Here is a 17878-nt window from a genome sequence, read left to right on the forward strand (position 1 = left end):
TTTCTCTCTCTCTCCCCCTCTCTAAAATCAATAAATTTAAGAAAAAAGATCGTTTATTAGTTTAAAGTAGCACCAAATAAAATTTTTTCATTAAAGAGAAAAATGTCGACTGCAGAATTTAGTTATTAATAATGTATCAATAATGATTCAATTTTACAAATGTACCTCACTAGTATAAGATGCTAATAGGGCAAAATGGGGAAGGAAGGATACATGAAATTTCTCTGTACTTTCCACTCAATTTTTAGGTAAAAATAACTGTTTTAAAAATAATATATGCAGGTGGGGTTAAAGTAAGTTTACAGATGTGAGTATGCAAAAGAGCTTATTCTTGTATTATTTATTAATTATTATATTATTTTCCTTACAAACTATAAAACTACTTTTGCCCCATGCTACATGTAAAATTTTTTAACATTTCCTGATACCACTGCCCCCCCAAAATAGGGTTAAAGGGTAAAAATATATGGAAGAGGGGGAATGAATAGACAATGAGGCCTTATACTAAGGAATACAGTTCCTAAAGCAAAAGGACCTCACTTAGCCTATTTAAATACACAAGTATATCATTACCACTCTGCTGTTTCACATGTACTAATCATACACACAACACAACTGAACTAATGAAGTTCCTTAAAAAGACTTTTTCATTACTTTGTTTTAACTTAAAAAAATCACAAGAATAATTTTCTTAATTAGGGAGAAGAGATAAAAGTAAAAAAGAGAGATAGGGGAAGGGGTGGGGATATCATCTTATACTTACATATTAAGTTACTAAGCAACAAAAAGACCTCACCTATCTACATGAGTGGCAATCATAACTACAAAACCATCTCTAATAAGAGCCGATAGTCTCTCTCTAAAGTCACCCTGTGAGCCAATTCAGTGATATATTTTGAATTTAGACATAAATGAAGAAAAATATTCCAAAAAATTGGCCAGAGAAGCATCAGAATCTCCTATTTATACACTGTATTCAAAACCATTTTTAAACTTGGGCCTTGTTTTCTCGCTAGAGAAAAGTCTCACTGCCAGGGGGTTATTTTCCATATTGCAGCACACAATTTCAAAAACTTAAGATAGCACAGTTTGAGGAAAGTATTCCTAACAGTAAAAAGTAATTATTCTGAAAGCTCCCAAAATTAGGAGAAACAAGGGGACAGGGTTTTTGTTTTATTTTTGCCTACCTCACCACAAATGATCAGGTTAGAGTGTCAGTATCTCTATAACCTGCTCTGTATGCTGTCAAGAAGAAAAAAAGGGGCAAACCACAAAAACCACTTAAAACGCATGCTTGGTAGGGCTAACAACTTATACAACAGATATTTGCTAACCACATAAAGCAGACGGCAACTCAGTCTATATTTTGGTCTTGACACTAAGTTCAAAATACAAAACTTGAGGCAAGAAGGAAGTGAGTTTCAAGAACAATATGAAAAGCACAGAACACAAATATTGAATGGAACTTGTAACCGCAGTTTCATACTCCCAGATTTTTGCACACAGAGAGGAGTATTTTAAGTCGACTTTAACCTTTCCCCTTCAGCCTGATTTTTGAAAAGAAGATCAAAGAAAAACAGTTTAAACTCACACGGTCCTCCAGTTATGCAACACAGATTTAGACATTACACTTCAAAACACCAGCCATTACTTCAGCACCACCAATCCAAATACCATTCCGAGCTTTGAAGCAGCCCTAATGGTATCTTCCATTTGCAAGTAACACTTCTGTAGTCAAAAGATCTTACTCAGGGTAGATGTTAATGCAAAACCACTCAGACTACACAGACACACACGCCTGGAGGCAGACTGGAAGGTGTTCAGAAGTCAATGTAACACCATTACAGAGAGTGTCAGCCTAGCAGCTGTCATAAACACTTCATAATCACTCTGAGACACAAACTGGATTCCCCTTAACTCGTTACTTTATTTTGTGCCGAATGTGTCCAGTTGAAAAGATAGAGAAAACAGTGCTACAGATAAGCCATAGCCTTCTTGCACTTTTAGAAGACTGAGTTTGTCATATATTATTGGGATTCTAAATCTATCCTGATATGATCCATTGATTGAAGAGGAACTGATGACATTGAAAAACCTAAGGTTTTTCATTTGTAAAATAGATGTACTAACTTGTAAGATTGACAAGATGATTAAAAATAAAAAAGACTGACAACGGCTATGGCAGGTAGTGGAATAACTATAACTATCTGATATTGCAAATAGAAGGGTATAATGCTACAATCTCTTTGAAAAACTCGAGGCAATTTCTAACCAAGTTAAATATATGCCTAACAGCCCAGCAATTCTATTCCTAGATACTTACTCAAAAATATAGTAGATATATCTAATATTATGTTCATAGGATCTTTATTCACTGTAACCGAGAGCCAGAAACACAAATGCCCATCAAAAGAACAGCTAAACAGCCCTAATCGGACTGACTCATCATTGATGTTTCTATCTCTCTCTCCCTCTTCCTTCCTCTCTAAAATCAATAAAAAATATATTTAAAAAAAAAGAAATGAGCTATCAAGCATGAAAAGACATGGGAGAAACTTAATTGCATATTACTAGTGAAAGAAGTCAATCTGTATGATCTCAACCACATATATGACATATTGTAAAGGCAAAACTGTATAGACAGTAAAAAGATCAGTGGCTGCCAGAAATTGGGGGGAGGGAGTACAAAAAAATTTTAGAGCAGTGAATAGGCAGAACACACACGATATTTAGGGCAATGCAACTCTTTACAATACCATAATGGTGGATACATATCATTAAACATTTGTCAAAATGCATAGAAAGGACAACACCGAAAGTGAACCCTAAAGTAAACCATGGACTTTGAGAGATAATGTGTCAGTGTAGGTTCATCAACTATATCAAATGTACCACTTCAATGTGGAATGTTGACAATAGGGAGGCTGTGTGCTTGTGGAGGCAGGAGATATACATGGGAACTCTCTGTACTTCCTGTACAAATTTGTTACAAGTCTAAAACTATTTTAAAAAATAAATTCTATTTTTTTAAACAGTATCTACCAAAGAAGTTGAGCCGGTTAAATATAAGCTTTAATTTTTTCATCTATAAAATGGGAATACCATTAACTAGTAAAAATGACAGAATAAACAACAGGCAATATGCCTAAAATAATGTATAGTATATTTTGATTATTTAAATTATAGGTATTTTTTCTATTATTATGAAACTTCACTAGGCAGCACAAGTGTCAAAACTTCCCCAGGCATCCCATCACTCCTCAAAGCTGTACAGCAATCTATTCATACCTCCATCATAACGTTACTCTCATAGGCTATGGTATCTCAATCTCAGCGCCACTGACTTTTTGGGCTGGACAATTCTTTCTTGAGAGAGGTTGTCCTGTAACATTGTAAGATGCTTAACAGCATCTCTGTCTTTTACCCACTAGATGCCAGTAGCAACTCCAAATTGTTGACAACAAAATATATCTGCAGACATAGCCAGATGTCCCTGGGGGCAAAATCATTTCCATTTGAGAAACACTGACACAAGACTGCAATTAGGAAGTGACATTTTGCACAAGCGGGATATAATCTCCTTAAGGTCTTAAGTTACAACTGTATCTCCCAACACTTGGCATAAAACCTAAAGTTTCAGTGTTGCTGAGTGGAAAACTTATGTTGCTATCAATTACTGAAAACAGAGATTTTAGGAAGGGATAGACTGCAAATGGGATGGAATGACAGCAAACAACAAGAGATTACAAAGCTTAGTATGGATCTTTCTGAAATTGAGTCTCTAGCACACTTAGATGAAAATATCCAGCAAAAGGTTGAAATCCTAAAACAAATATGCACATATATGTAATATATCAAACATATGCATATACAATATAGCTGGCACAAAAGATACATCAGACAATGTAGTTATAGCACAAGAGATACAAAGACCATTAAGACATGATCACACATCTCCCCTAAACTCCCAGCCTTTAAAACCCTCAAACCAAAGGACCCAGTACCTTCCCCTTTCCCCTCTTCTTCCCTTTCAGGATTGCATCTCCTAAACTCGTAAGGGTCCCCCCAAGACTTGCAACCAGGAGAGCAAAGGGCAGTGGCAGCTCATCCAGGGCTAATCCCCAAACCTGTCCCCAAGTTGCCCTTTTCTGACTCTCCAGTGAGCTGACAGCAGCTCCGCTTTGGGTCACTTCTCACCCATGTTTCTAGAGAGCCAAAGTAGCCCCACATACTCTCCTGTTGCTTCTATCCTAGGCCCTTCCTTGTTTCACTGTCTCCAGCTTTAATAAATGCTCCCCCCAAAAGGGGGGCGGGCGGGGCAGGAGGGAGACATCATCACAGTACTAGGGAGGTTTACAAAGAATTCTCCCAACTGCTCATGTAAAAATCAAGATTCCCACCCTAGCCAGTTTGGCTCAGTGGATAGAGCATCGGCCTGCGGACTCAAGGGTCCCAGGTTTGATTCCGGTCAAGGGCACGTCTCCAGTGGGGAGTGTGCAGGAGGCAGCTGATTCATGTTTCTCTCTCATCGGTGTTTCTAACTCTCTATCCCTCTCCCTTCCTCTCTGTAAAAAAAATCAATAAAATATATTTTTTTAAAAAATTCTCGCCGAAACCGGTTTGGCTCAGTGGATAGAGCGTCGGCCTGCGGACTGAAGGGTCCCAGGTTCGATTCCGGTCAGGGGCATGTGCCTTGGTTGCAGGCACATCCCCAGTAGGAGATGTGCAGGAGGCAGCTGATTGATGTTTCTCTCTCATCGATGTTTCTAACTCTCTCTCTCTCTCCCTTCCTCTCTGTAAACAATCAATAAAATATATTTTAAAAAAAAATTCTCAATGCCAACTTTTAAAAAAAATCAAGATTCCCAGAAAATACTAGAACACATAGGCAAAGTGAATCAAAAATTAGGAATCAGAAATGTTTCATTTAATTCGCTTGGTCCTATGTCCAAAGTTTAAACATTAAAATGAATATGAGCACAATTTAGAAAATAGTAATACTAGTTGAATTTCTTTTGAAAGTCTCCAGAAAACATGTTTTCTGTTATCTCACTCTTCTCAGAAAAATGAGACAACTGATTACTGACAATAAACTGTTTTCTGGTTTCAATATTGTACTAAGAGTTTACATTAAGATGTCACCTTTGGGGAAACTATGGGGAGGGTACACAGGACTTTAAATAATATTCTGTAACTTCCCATGAGTCTATAATTATTTCTAAATAAGAACATTTTAAAAGTCAATTCAAAAATAAACCAAAGAAAAATCATAAATAGACACAGCAAAATCTACCTGTACACATATGGTGTTAACTGCAATTAAGTGGGAGAAGGGGAGAATGATTGTGGTGTTGCTATTGTTGTTGTTGTTTTCAGGAAATGGTGCTGAATAAGTTGGGTGTCATTTTTTATTAATATTTTAAATTTTAAAAAAAGCCTTGACTCCTATCTCATACCATACATACAAAAAATTATTTCAAATGGATCATAAAGTTAAAATTAATAACAACCATCTAACAGAAAACACAGAATATCTTCATGTCCTTAGAACAAAAAAAAATATATACAAAGCATTAACAATAGATAAAACACTTAAAATCTGAACCTTATTTCTTTCATCATAAGACATTATTAAGAAGGTAAAAATATAAGAATGCCTATAAAGGAGACTATTAAGACAAATGATAAAATCAGAAAATGGACTGTGGATTACATAATAGCATTATATCAAATTTAAATGTCCTGGTTTTGATAATAATGTTATGTGCTTATTTTTAGGAAATATATACTGAAATATTTATGGAGAAGGGGGACATGATTTCAACAATTTTTAAGTGGTTCAGAAAAAAATCTGCACAAATGAAAAAAAACATCTGCACAAATTAGAGAATGATAAAGCAAATGAAGCAAAATCTCCATAATTCTAAATCTGACTAATAGGTAACAGGAGTTCGTTAAACTAGTAATAAAATTTTCAGATGGTTTGAAATTACTGTGAAATAAAAGCCCCACCATGAGATACAAATACATACCCACCGGAATGATTAAAATTTAAGACACAATCCCAAAAGAGTGAGAACGTGGAGAAAATGAAACTTTCATACATATTGGTCAACCACTTTGGAAAACTCTTTGGCAATAACCTACTACAGTGAAACATACACCACGGTATGACACAGCAAATCCACTCCTTGGTCTATCTCCAAGAGAAATGGGTGTATATGTCCACCAAGAAACATACAAGAATGTTCACAACAGCTTTATTCAGATTACTCAAAAACTGGAAACAATAAATATTTTCTGTTAGTTGTATAATGGATTTTTCAAAACGCGTTGTATCCATGATAAAATACAACACAACAAAAATAAGAACGCATTACTACTACACGCAATAATATGAAAGAGTCTCACAGCCATACTGCTAAGAGAAAGAAGCCAGACCCAAAAGAATACAGACTGCATTATCTACAACCATATTTTCTTAATGAAGTTCAAGACTAGAAAAAAACTAATCTCTGATGACAGAAGTCAGAGCAGTGATTACTCGGAGGCACCAAGAGGACAGTATCTACAGGGAAGTGGCCTGAGGGACTCTGCTGAGTTGCTAGAAACATTCTATATCTCAATTTGAGTGGTGTATAGAAGGTTACATCCAGTTATACAAATTCAATCTGTATCCTTAAGATCTGTGAACTTACATATTATATTCAATATATTCCATAACAAAAGAAAAAACTGCCTCCCACTGATTCTTAAGTCAGCTTATGTCCAAAGAATATTTGTTTTAGAGTAGAAAAACATAAAAAATATTTCATACAAGATTCCACTTTACAATGATAAATCCCATAAACTCATTTAAAGCAAATTGCCTATACTAAATCAAAAAAGTCACACAATGCCACTATTAAAACATAAATTAAGATTAGGGGACTATAAAGTAGGATTAAACTTCAGATGCAAGACTTCTCTAAAGTGACAGCTTAAGAAACAAACTCTAGAAAAAAGTATTTTCCTCCACAAAAATGGGTGGATTCCAGAAGTTATTTAAATATTATTTTTCATTTCTACTTTTATGCACTTCATGACACCCAAAGTTCTTCTACTGCAGATGACTAAAGAATCATCCATTAAGTCTATTTTCAGTAATAAGAAGCTGGAACAAACAAAATAAAGCCCTATTCTCAACAAAGGTCATTTTTCCACTGGGGTTCATATTCAAACTTTTTCAGTTTGCCAGTTACCCAAATCACTGACTTTATATTGCTCCCAAAAGAAATCCATAAAATGGTTTCCTAGCTAGCAAGGTCAACTGGCACCCAACTTTTATAATTAATAGACTAATTGGTATTTACCTCAAATATGCCTTTGCATGTTTTCTCTAAAGCTCTTAGTGTAAAGGCTACATTAAAATCTTTAGGGTAAATATTTCCTTTCAAGGTTGAAACAGCTGCACTTCTCTTAGCTCAATGTGTTAGCGACACCTAGTGTTACATCCTTGATATAAATTCAAAGTTCCAAGAAAACACTCCAAATGCTAACTTATTGAATCTATCATACAGTTTCTACAATGCAACTGTTACCTTCTGGGTGATGTAATGAATACATTTTCAAGTTTTTTAAATATATTAATAGTTTCCAAGGATGAAGAGAAAACTAAGTAGACAGTTAAACACAGCAAGACTATATATAAAAATATCATAACTTTTACAAGGTACTATCTTGGGTTTCCTGTCTGTCAAAATTTTTAAATGAGAATATTTTATTACTTATAATACAGTACAATTTTTGCCTTACTGAACTGTTTTGATACAACTTCATTTTACTTATTGATTAGTAACTCGGAAATAAAAAGGGATATAAAATTACTGTTTTAAAGCATACAATGATTCAACTGCCTTATATAATTTTAACATAAGTCTAGTAATCAAATTCTATTTCTTCTAAAACTATGGCCACCTTACATACCAGATAGCACTAGTCCCAGCTCAAGACTTGGAAACGTCTTTGACTTTTCTCTTCTGAATGTTTTATTAGTTACGATAATAACAAACTGAGTTAAGGTTCTCAACATCTCACATTTAGATAATGTTGGAACTGACTCCAGAGTGGCTTTAACCTTTTCTTTCTCTTTATGCTTTATTCATCCTGTTGCCACTGCAAAATCAATCTTTATTAAATATGGATTTGGGAATGTATCTCTGTTACTCAAAGATTTTTAATGAGTTCATACTGGCTGAAAGATTAACATCCAACCCCTCAACCTGCACTTCAAATTTCCTCCTTGAAAATTTTACATCTCACTCCAAGTCCATGAAGAGAGGACAACCACTAAAATGTATGCTGATGATCACAGAGATGTTATTTGTATTAAATAACACATGACTGCACAATGTCTAAAACATACTCATTGTCATAAACAACTCCTCCTACAACTGGATCCCCTGTTGATAGTGCTTGTCAAACCATGTTATAAAGGCTCAATTATTTTTATTTATTTCCACTCTGACACAAACAGATACTTCTGTAAACTATAAACACATGTTTGGATGCTGTGCAACTGGCAAATCACTATAGGTTTCTAAAAGCTTATGCTCATATTCTTACTTACCTTGCTGCATACAGTAACAGACATTGCACTAACCAATTTAAAGCTAAATTCATTATCTTTCCACCCAAAGATATGCTCCTTATCATATCTTTCCTATTTTTCACAAGAGTCATGACTGTCTCTCCCTGTTCCAAGTCTTCCAAGTGGTTTCTACAATTCAATCTTTTAATGGTCAAAAAAAATGTACAAAAGATTCCTAAAAGATATTCAAATGGCCAACAAATACCTGAAAAAGTGCTCAACCTCATTAGTCATCAGAGAAATACTAACTAAAACTACAAGGTATCACCCATCAGAATGGCTAAAATTCAACAGATGAGCAACTGACTTTGGAAGGATATTGAACAATGCACACATTGTTGGGGGAAATGTAAAATGCTACAAATGCTTTGGGAAAAGGTTTGGAAGTTTGTTACAAAATTAACCACACTGCTACCCTATGAAGTATCAGTTCCACCTGTAGGTCCTTATCTAAAAGAAATGAACACTTGAAGAAAAATCTTCACAGCAGCTTTGTTCATAATAGGCAAAAGCTATCAAAAGCCCAACTACCCTTCATTAAGCGATGAGGTAAACTATGGTATATGGATATCTTGGACTACAACAGCAACCAAAGGAAACAAGCAACATGCATGCATGTCACAAACACTTTGCTGAGAGAAAGAAACCTTACACAAGAGTACATACTGTATATTAACAGGAAGTTCTAAACCAGGAGAATCTAACGTATACTAGAAAATACTTAGAAAAGTGATTGCTTCTGGATGGGGTGGAAGAAAACTAATTGGGAATAGGCATGAGGGAAATTTCTCAAGTAGTAATCATGTTCTGTGTACCTTGAAGAGATTGGGGTTATGTAGGTGTATGCACTTGTCAATATTTACACATTGAGATTTGAATATTTGTGCATAAATTTTATCTAACAAAAACTAAGCAAATATTGAACTCCAGTTAATAATGTACACACAAAAGTACTTAAGGGGAAGTATGCTGATGTTTGGAATTTACTCTGAAATGTGTCAAATAAAATGGATGGATAAACAAAAAATTTACAAAATCACTGCCAGATTTTAAGATTACTTAAAATACAGCAGAGTAAAATTTTAATGGTACAATCTTAGGAGAGGGTATACATGCTTTCACTACAAAACTGTTTCAACTGTGGTCTATATTGAAAATTTTTAAAGTCCTTACAATGGTTGACAGAGCTCTATCTAGCCCACTACCACCTCTCAGACATCATCTCCTAGCATTCATAACCTTGCCCACCCAGCTCTAGATAAATTGCCTCTTTGCTATTCTGGAATATAGAAAACACAATCCGAGAAAGAAAAAGTAAATTTTGAAAAAAGAGAAAGAAAACATAATACTACCACAGAGTACTGGCTTTGAATGTTCCTCTCTCAGATACCCCATAGGATGACTCTTTCACACTTCTGCGCAAGGGTTCCCAGACCACCCTGAATAATATGGCACCATCAACCACCCACCATAACACTCACCACCATCTAGCATGGTGCATGCTTGTTTATCATCTAGACCGCTCTCCAATCCACCTACCTAGAATGGCAAATCCATCAAAAGAATGATTTTGTATACTCAGTTTTCCCAGCACCTTTATCAGGCTCTGACATGTAAAAGGCAATAAATCTTTGCTACATGAATGAATCAATAAATGAACAAAGTGAGTATGAATGGCATGGCTTTATGAGAATGCAATTTAACAATTCTATGAAGAACATTAGTATTTCTACATTTATTGATCTCTCCAAATTACATGATAATAAAGATATTTATATCAATATTCTTTAAGAAGAAAACAACTAGATCTTCCAGGTAGGCCCTGCGCATGGCTCCTGGCAACCGTAGTTCCACAGACTAATTAGCCAAAATGGCTAACACAAAGGGAAAGGGGAGAGGCACCCGCTATACGTTCTCTAGGCCTTTTAGAAATCTCTAGGCCTTGCGAATCTACAAGAAAGGTGATATTGTGGACAGCAAGGGAATGAGCACTGTTCAAAAAGGAATGCCCACAACTGTTACCATGGCAAAACTGGAAGAGTCTACAATGTCACCCAGCATGCAGTGGGCATTGTTGTGAACAAGATAGTTAAGGGCAAGATTCTTGCCAAGAGAATTAAATGTGCGTATTAAGCATATTAAGCTCTCTAAGAGCAGAGATAGCTTCCTGAAACGTGTGAAGGAAAATTATCAGAAAAAGAAGGAAGCCAAAGAGAAAGGTACCTGGGGTCAACTGAAGCATCAGCCTGCTCCACCCAGAGAAGCATGCTTTGTGAGAACCAATGGAAAGGAGCCTGAGCTGCTGGAACCCACTCCCTATGAATTCATGGCATGATAAGTGGGAAAAAATAAAAAAGACTTCGGTGATGATGATGATGAAGAAGGAGAAAAAAAAAGAAAAAGAAAAAAAAAAGGAGGAGGAGGTGGAGGAGGGGAAGGAGGAGATGACAACAACTAAAAATCTAAATCAGCGTCCAACTACAGAGAAAGGAACACTTCACCTCAAAGCCTCTGACTTTACTATTTGCTGTTCCCTCCTACCCTGGCTAAATCTTAACTTTTGTACTGCTTAGTTATTATAATATTTTATTATTTCTTCACATTAAAATTTAAGTTGTATATATTTTTATTTAAATCCTTCTTTCATACTAGCTGTATCAGACTAAAGACTGTGTCTATTTTGCTCAAAATACACATTTTATCCCAGATCTGTGTTGAATAAATGAACACCAATTAAGTCCTCATAGTTCATAGCACCAAGTCAATCTATGTGTAAAACTAGGAGGAAAAAAATAAAAAATATAAGTATGTTACTTCCAAATATCTGAAATACATACTAAGATAACAACAATAATAGAAATGAAGTTGGTAAGAAAGGAAGAATACAGAAATGCTGTTCTTTTCATATGAATCCCATAAAAGTATTTGGTTTTTAGTCCAGGTACATGTATAACTTTATTTTTTTTAATTAAGGATTTTAAAAAGAGTCTCTATTACATTACCAAAAGAAGCAATTGTTAGACATAGATGTGAATAGGGCCTGTTTATCCAAGAACATCAGCATAAGAAATAATCAGATATGTTGAAAGTAGGGGCCTGACAGCTTGGGAAAGCTAAGAGAACTGGTGGTTTCCTGCAGCCATCTCATCTACAAAGTGTGGAATTGGGAAGTAGAAAAATTACTTCTGCATAGTTCTGCTTCTGAGCTAACTCTATTATATTCCTGAACATCATCTAAGCTTCGTTCATATTTGCGCACTTCTTATATAGACAATCTTAAAAAATGTTTAACCACCCGGGCCAGTATGGCTCAGTGGTTGAGCGCCAACCTCTGAATCAGGAGGTCGAGGTTCGATTCCCAGTCAGGGCACATGCCCGGATTGTGGGCTTGATTCCCACTGTGGGGCAAACAGGAGGCGCCCAATCAATGACTCTCTTTATTGATGTTTCTCTCTCTCCCTCTCCCTTCATCTCAAAAATCAATTTTTAAAAAATATTTAACCAAGATATGTTTATTTTCTTAATCTAAGACTCGCGGGTGGAAGAGTTATATAAAATCTACAGAAGAGAGAACCGTGCACAAAACTGAGGCAAAACTGTGCTTAGTTTGGACCAGGATTGACGTTCCGCTTACCTATACTTACTCAAAAGCTGGAGGAATCACCCTACCTGATAACAAATATACTACAAGGCTACAGTCATCAAAAAGAAGTCATCAAAAAGAATGGTACTTGCATGAAAACAGGTATATAAATCAATAATACAGGGGGCTGGATGAAAAAGGTGAAGGGATTAAAGAAAGAAAAAAAAAAACCTTCTTAGACACAGACAACAGTATGGTGATTACCAGAGGGGAAAAAGGGTGGGGGACGTAGAAGAGGGTAAAGGGGGGATAAATGGTGATGGAAGACTTGACTGGGGCTGCTAAACATACAACACAATAAACAGATGATGTATTATAGAATTGTACACCTGAAACCTATATAATTTTATTAACCAATGTCACCCCAATAAATTCAATAAAAATTTTAAAAAGGCAAATACGATTTATGGTCTGCAAAGATCCCTAAGAGCCAGGATTATTTCTAGCTTGGCCAACATTAGCTCCCCACTGTCTAGCATATGGGAATACTTAAATAATTACTGAATAACTGACTAGTGATAAACAAGTTTCAGAAGGGTTTAGTTAGAGTAATGCATAACAGTCACAGTAGTCTATAAAAGATAAATATTTGAAGCTATATCATAACCTTTTACAATGAAAACTAAAACTGCCAAACTGTGTGCATGGTATATCTTCTGCAATCACATGTTGGAAGTAATGAAGTATAGCTCTTAGACCATGGACTCTGAATTTGAAGTCAGACAGAAATGAGTTTGAATTCCAACTCTGCCTCTTACAAGTTATGTGACCTTGCCACCTGTAAAACAGGGTAACTTCTACCTCACAGGGTACAGTATATGAGATAGTGTATATATAAAGCTCTTTGAACACAGTTAGAGCTCAATCGATGCATCAGAAGGAGCTTATTACCTGGACTGCTTCCTAATTTTTGAAACAGTTCTCACAGGGCTATACTACTGCAATAGTAAACAACTAGTCAAAAAAAAAAGAAAAACTAGTCAATAAAAATTTGAAACTTGCCAAAACCGGTTTGGCTCAGTGGATAGAGAGTCGGCTTGCGGACTGAAAGGTCCCAGGTTCAATTCCGGTCAAGGGCATGTACCTGGGTTGCGGGGACATCCCCAGTAGGAGATGTACAGGAGGCAGCTGATCGATGTTTCTCTCTCATTGATGTTTCTGACTATCTCTCTCCCTTCCTCTCTGTAAAAAATCAATAAAATATATTTAAAAAAATAAAAATAAAAATTTGAAACTGGACATAAAAACTACTTTAAAGAAGTAATTTAAATTACTCAGAAGACCTTAAGTTATTCAGAGCTAAACACGAGTTACCTTTGTGACTATTAAAAGTGATACCTCTAATTATAACCAAAACAAGTTGGTAGCCTGAGTACCACCAAAGGAATGTGCTCAATCCAGTCAACACTCCTAACCACACAAGGCTCTACCTTCTTGTTAAAACTTGAGCTTCCTCTTTGCCTTTAAGTCTGTCAACAAACTGTGTAACAGATGAAAAGGTAGTCTCTATTAATAAGAGTTGCATTTACAAAACCCTTTCCTCTGATCACGACATAGAAATAGTACCCTGGGTAGAAAGAAAAAACCTGTAAAAACCAATGCCAGATTTTAAGGCCTTTATCCATGCCTTTGGCATGGTACTTAAATTACAGACCATGTTACAGGAACTTGAAAAATGTCAGCTACACATCCCAAAAGGCTAAAGAAAGAGGACACTAAGTCCATGCCATACCAACAGGAATCTTCTACCTCTGCAAAATAAAGCCAATCTTCAAAAACAAGAAATACAAAACCCCAAGTCCTAAATACCTAACAATATGATACATAATTATATGATCAAATGGAAGACCAAAGTTCATCATAAGTGATCTATTGAAGAACAAATACATTTTACTTAAAATGTTAAAAAAAATAATGAAGTCCAATATGCTGGTTACTTCATTCTTACACTACTGACATCAAAATCCTGCACTCAAGAATATCCTGATTCCTATTAAATTTGCAGCAATATATGTTTATTTATAAATATTTTAAGTAGTAACCATATTACCCAAAAGAACACCAAAAAAGGCAGGGGAATTCTAGCTGAGACACACACACACACACACAAGGGGCTTCTAATGAGTTTGGTGAATATATTTATTAAAGGTACAAATTAATATTCTATTGGCCCCAAGCCTCCAACTGCAAAAGAACCACACAATAGAAGTCCCCTATCTGCCCCCATCTAGTGAGGAGATGCGGTATTTAGGTCATGCCATAAACCAGAATGTAAATAAGTATAAGCTGCAGTATGCAATCCCGACTACACTTCACTGAGCTGTGATCCTACCAAGCCTTTTCCTCTTTTAGGACATTTTATTTTGGGTCATTCCAAAGTGGAATATGTAGGGTTTAAGAGGCAAACTGGGACCTATTAGGCAATTTAAACATTTATCAAAATCAGAACTCACTCTATGCAGATACACACATATAAAATAAGTTTTGTTCAAGGTCATGTATTACATTATTGTTTCTAATTTTAAAAAGGGACATTTATGTTTTTCAGTAATAGGGAACAAGTTACATAAATTAAGGAAACCCAGGTAGCTTATATGCAGCTATAAAACTCAATGAAGCCGAAACTGGTTTGGCTCAGTGGATAGAGTGTTGGCCTTCAGACTGAAGGGTCCCAGGTTCGATTCCGGTCAAGGGCATGTACCTGGGTTGCGGACACATTCCCAGTGGGAGATGTGCAGGAGGCAGCTGATTGATGTTTCTCTCTCATCGATGTTTCTAACTATCTCCCTTTCTCTCTGTAAAAAATGAATAAAATATATTTTTAAAAAAACTCAACGAAGCATCTCTCAGAACACTGACCTGATGAGGAAAAAAACCTCAAGGTACAAAGTAATATGCTCCTATCTGTTAGGAAAGGGCAGCGTGGGAAAAATATATTTATATATTTTTTGCATAAAATATAGCTATACGGATACATAAGAAACTAGAAAATCTGGCTGCCTCAAGGTAGGGGAAATGGGAATAAGAGTGGGAGTGGGGATGAAGTGAATGTTTAAACTAATTCTAAAACACTGATTTTTCTTAAGTGATTGCTAATTTTTAAAACAAGTCCTTTGTAAGTCTGTTTAATCATTTATAAAATGGGAGGAAAAAATAATACCTACTTAGTAGAGTTACCATGACAAAATTGAGATCTTGCATGTAAAGTGATTCCCACAATTCCTAGTCCACTTTTCAAAATCATTTACATCATCTCTGGCCCTTATTCATTGTACTTTGCATGGTGTTGCACGCCTAACTGTATCTTAAGCAACTACTATGAAACAAATGAATGAGACCTTTCTGATAGTATCACCAGATTTCCCATCAGATAGCATCCTGCAAAAGTATTGTATTTTAGGAAATCAACCATCTTCATACTTACAGGGATGCTCCAGACCTGTATTCCATCACTGTAGCCAATCATAATCAGCAAAGGCGGCTCATTCCCAGTGCTGTGTATTTCATGAAATTCCAGATTTCTTGATGTATCTACATTAGAATTAAATAACAGGAATTAAAAAGACACAACATCAGTTAAGATAGCAACATATTTCTTTAATGCCATTAGTACTACAATTGTCTCACAATAAAAAATAAGTGCAGAAGTATTTGGAAGACCTCATTAAAGGAAGTGAACATCCCAGCCGGTGCAGCTGAGCAGTTGAGCAATGACCCAAGAACCAACAGGTTGCCAGTTCGATCACCAGTCAAAACACATGGCAGGGTTGTGGGCTATTCAGTTCACTGACACCCCGGCCTCCTCCCTTTAGCCTCATCTTAGATACTCCTCCCATCTTAGTTTTTTATCAACCATCTCAGTAATTTCTGTCAATAATCTACATTCTCTTATCCTTCTTTGTGGGATCGTTGCATAGCATCCAAATAGCAAAACCCTATTCCTAGATGAACCCAACTACCCACTATCCTAGTATGTTCTTTGGCAGCCATATGCTGACATAGAAACATCATTGTGAGAAAGAATTGGTACACTATAAATTAAATTACCTCCACAAGCTTCAACTGGATGCTCAGAACTGCACAACAAATTTATTGTTTCTAGAACTTAATTTATAATTTCTTCAATGACTTTCTTAAACTTTGTCCCAGTCCTGACTCTGCCCACTCTCTCCCCACTCCAATAATCTGTCTCATACTGCACAGGGAAACTACAAACTTCCTGTTGCCAAAGACCGATTTGCATCTGTGGCAGCCTCTTCACCTTCCATCCTATTACAAATAGTTGTCTTTCCTGCTGTCGAAAGCAAACCCTCCATTTGTGCTTTGGGTCCCATCCTCCACCCCTTCTCAGGGGCCCTTTTTCCAATCATTCCTTTTCTGTTTCTTCGATTCCTTCCATACTATTGGACAGTTTCAAGGAGCATTTACACATGCGGAAGTGTTCTCTATTTTTTCAAATAAACCAGTACCAGGGGATTTTAGATATAAATAATGTAGATAAAATTAAACTCTGAAATATAATTCAGAAAAGTATTTTCATGATCACAGTATAAGGAAAGATTTCTACACACACACACACACACACACACACACACACACACACACACACAAAACGTAGTGAGACAGGCCAGTAAGCCAAGAGAAGCAGAATAGGGAAACTAGTTAAATAGCATTTTGTGACCATCTAGTAAATCCTATCTTCCCTAAACCAGGGACACTTAAGAGTATATGATTTGCACTTTAAATAGCTTAAATCATCCTGCTCAGGGAGACGGATAGCAGAAATCCAATTAGTGCCATTTGCTAACCACACCCAAGGACAGATGAAGTTAAGAGAATAAATCTCATTTTGGTACATCAGCATAAAGCTGATGAATATTCTATTGACATCCTCCCTAAGACTTCCCCTAAACACCCAGCCTTTCAAAGCCCTCAAAAGGAAGGTCAGAAGGTCCAGTGCATGCTCTCCCTCCCAGCAGCACACCTGTGCCTGTGCCTCCCCCACCTCCACCCCTGAACCTTCCCCCCTCTTCTTTCCCCACAGGCAGGCATCTCCTAAATTCTAAGGGACTCCATGAGGCTTGCAGCCAGGGCATCAATGGGTAGCAGCCACTAACCCCCCTGACCCTGTCCCCAAGGGACCCCTTTTCTCTGGCTTCTTAGTGGGCCAAGAAGATTCGCCTAAGCTGATTTCCCCAGCCCGTTCTTATTTCCCTGTCTGCAGCTTTAATAAAAGTCCTCTAAAATTCACCTGGACTCCTGTTGTGAAATTTTTCCTGCACAAAATCAAGAACCCACACACTACCAGCTGTCCCTAGGCTCTAGACCAGTTCAGGGCCTGGTCCCCTTTCCAGTAACATTAGCACAAAAGATTGGCAAATTCTACTGCATTATTTTTTACATTAAAATGAAGAACTTCTGGAAACCAAGATGGCGGCATAGGTTAACGCTGGAGATTGCTGCCTCGAACAACCAATTCAAATTACACCTAAAAGACGGAACGGACATCATCCAGAACCACAGGAAGGCTGGCTGAGTGGAAATTCTACAACTAGGAGGAAAGAGAATATCATTCCCAGACTCAGAGGAGGCGCAGTGCTGAAGTG

General features: G+C 36.5%; 1 protein-coding gene across 1 annotated transcript in view; it reads right to left on the bottom strand.

Moving 5' to 3' along the window:
- Nucleotides 1-17878, bottom strand: part of LOC102752803 (breast carcinoma-amplified sequence 3) — a 198020-nt gene that overhangs the window by 160332 nt on the left and 19810 nt on the right. Inside the window, exon 5 of the mRNA XM_006756213.2 lies at nt 15697-15803. Within this exon, the coding sequence (XP_006756276.1) occupies nt 15697-15803 (107 nt within the window). The remainder of the gene's footprint in view (nt 1-15696; nt 15804-17878) is intronic.

This window comes from Myotis davidii, unplaced genomic scaffold, assembly GCF_000327345.1.
Source record: "Myotis davidii unplaced genomic scaffold, ASM32734v1 scaffold993, whole genome shotgun sequence".
Classification (NCBI taxonomy): domain Eukaryota; kingdom Metazoa; phylum Chordata; class Mammalia; order Chiroptera; family Vespertilionidae; genus Myotis; species Myotis davidii.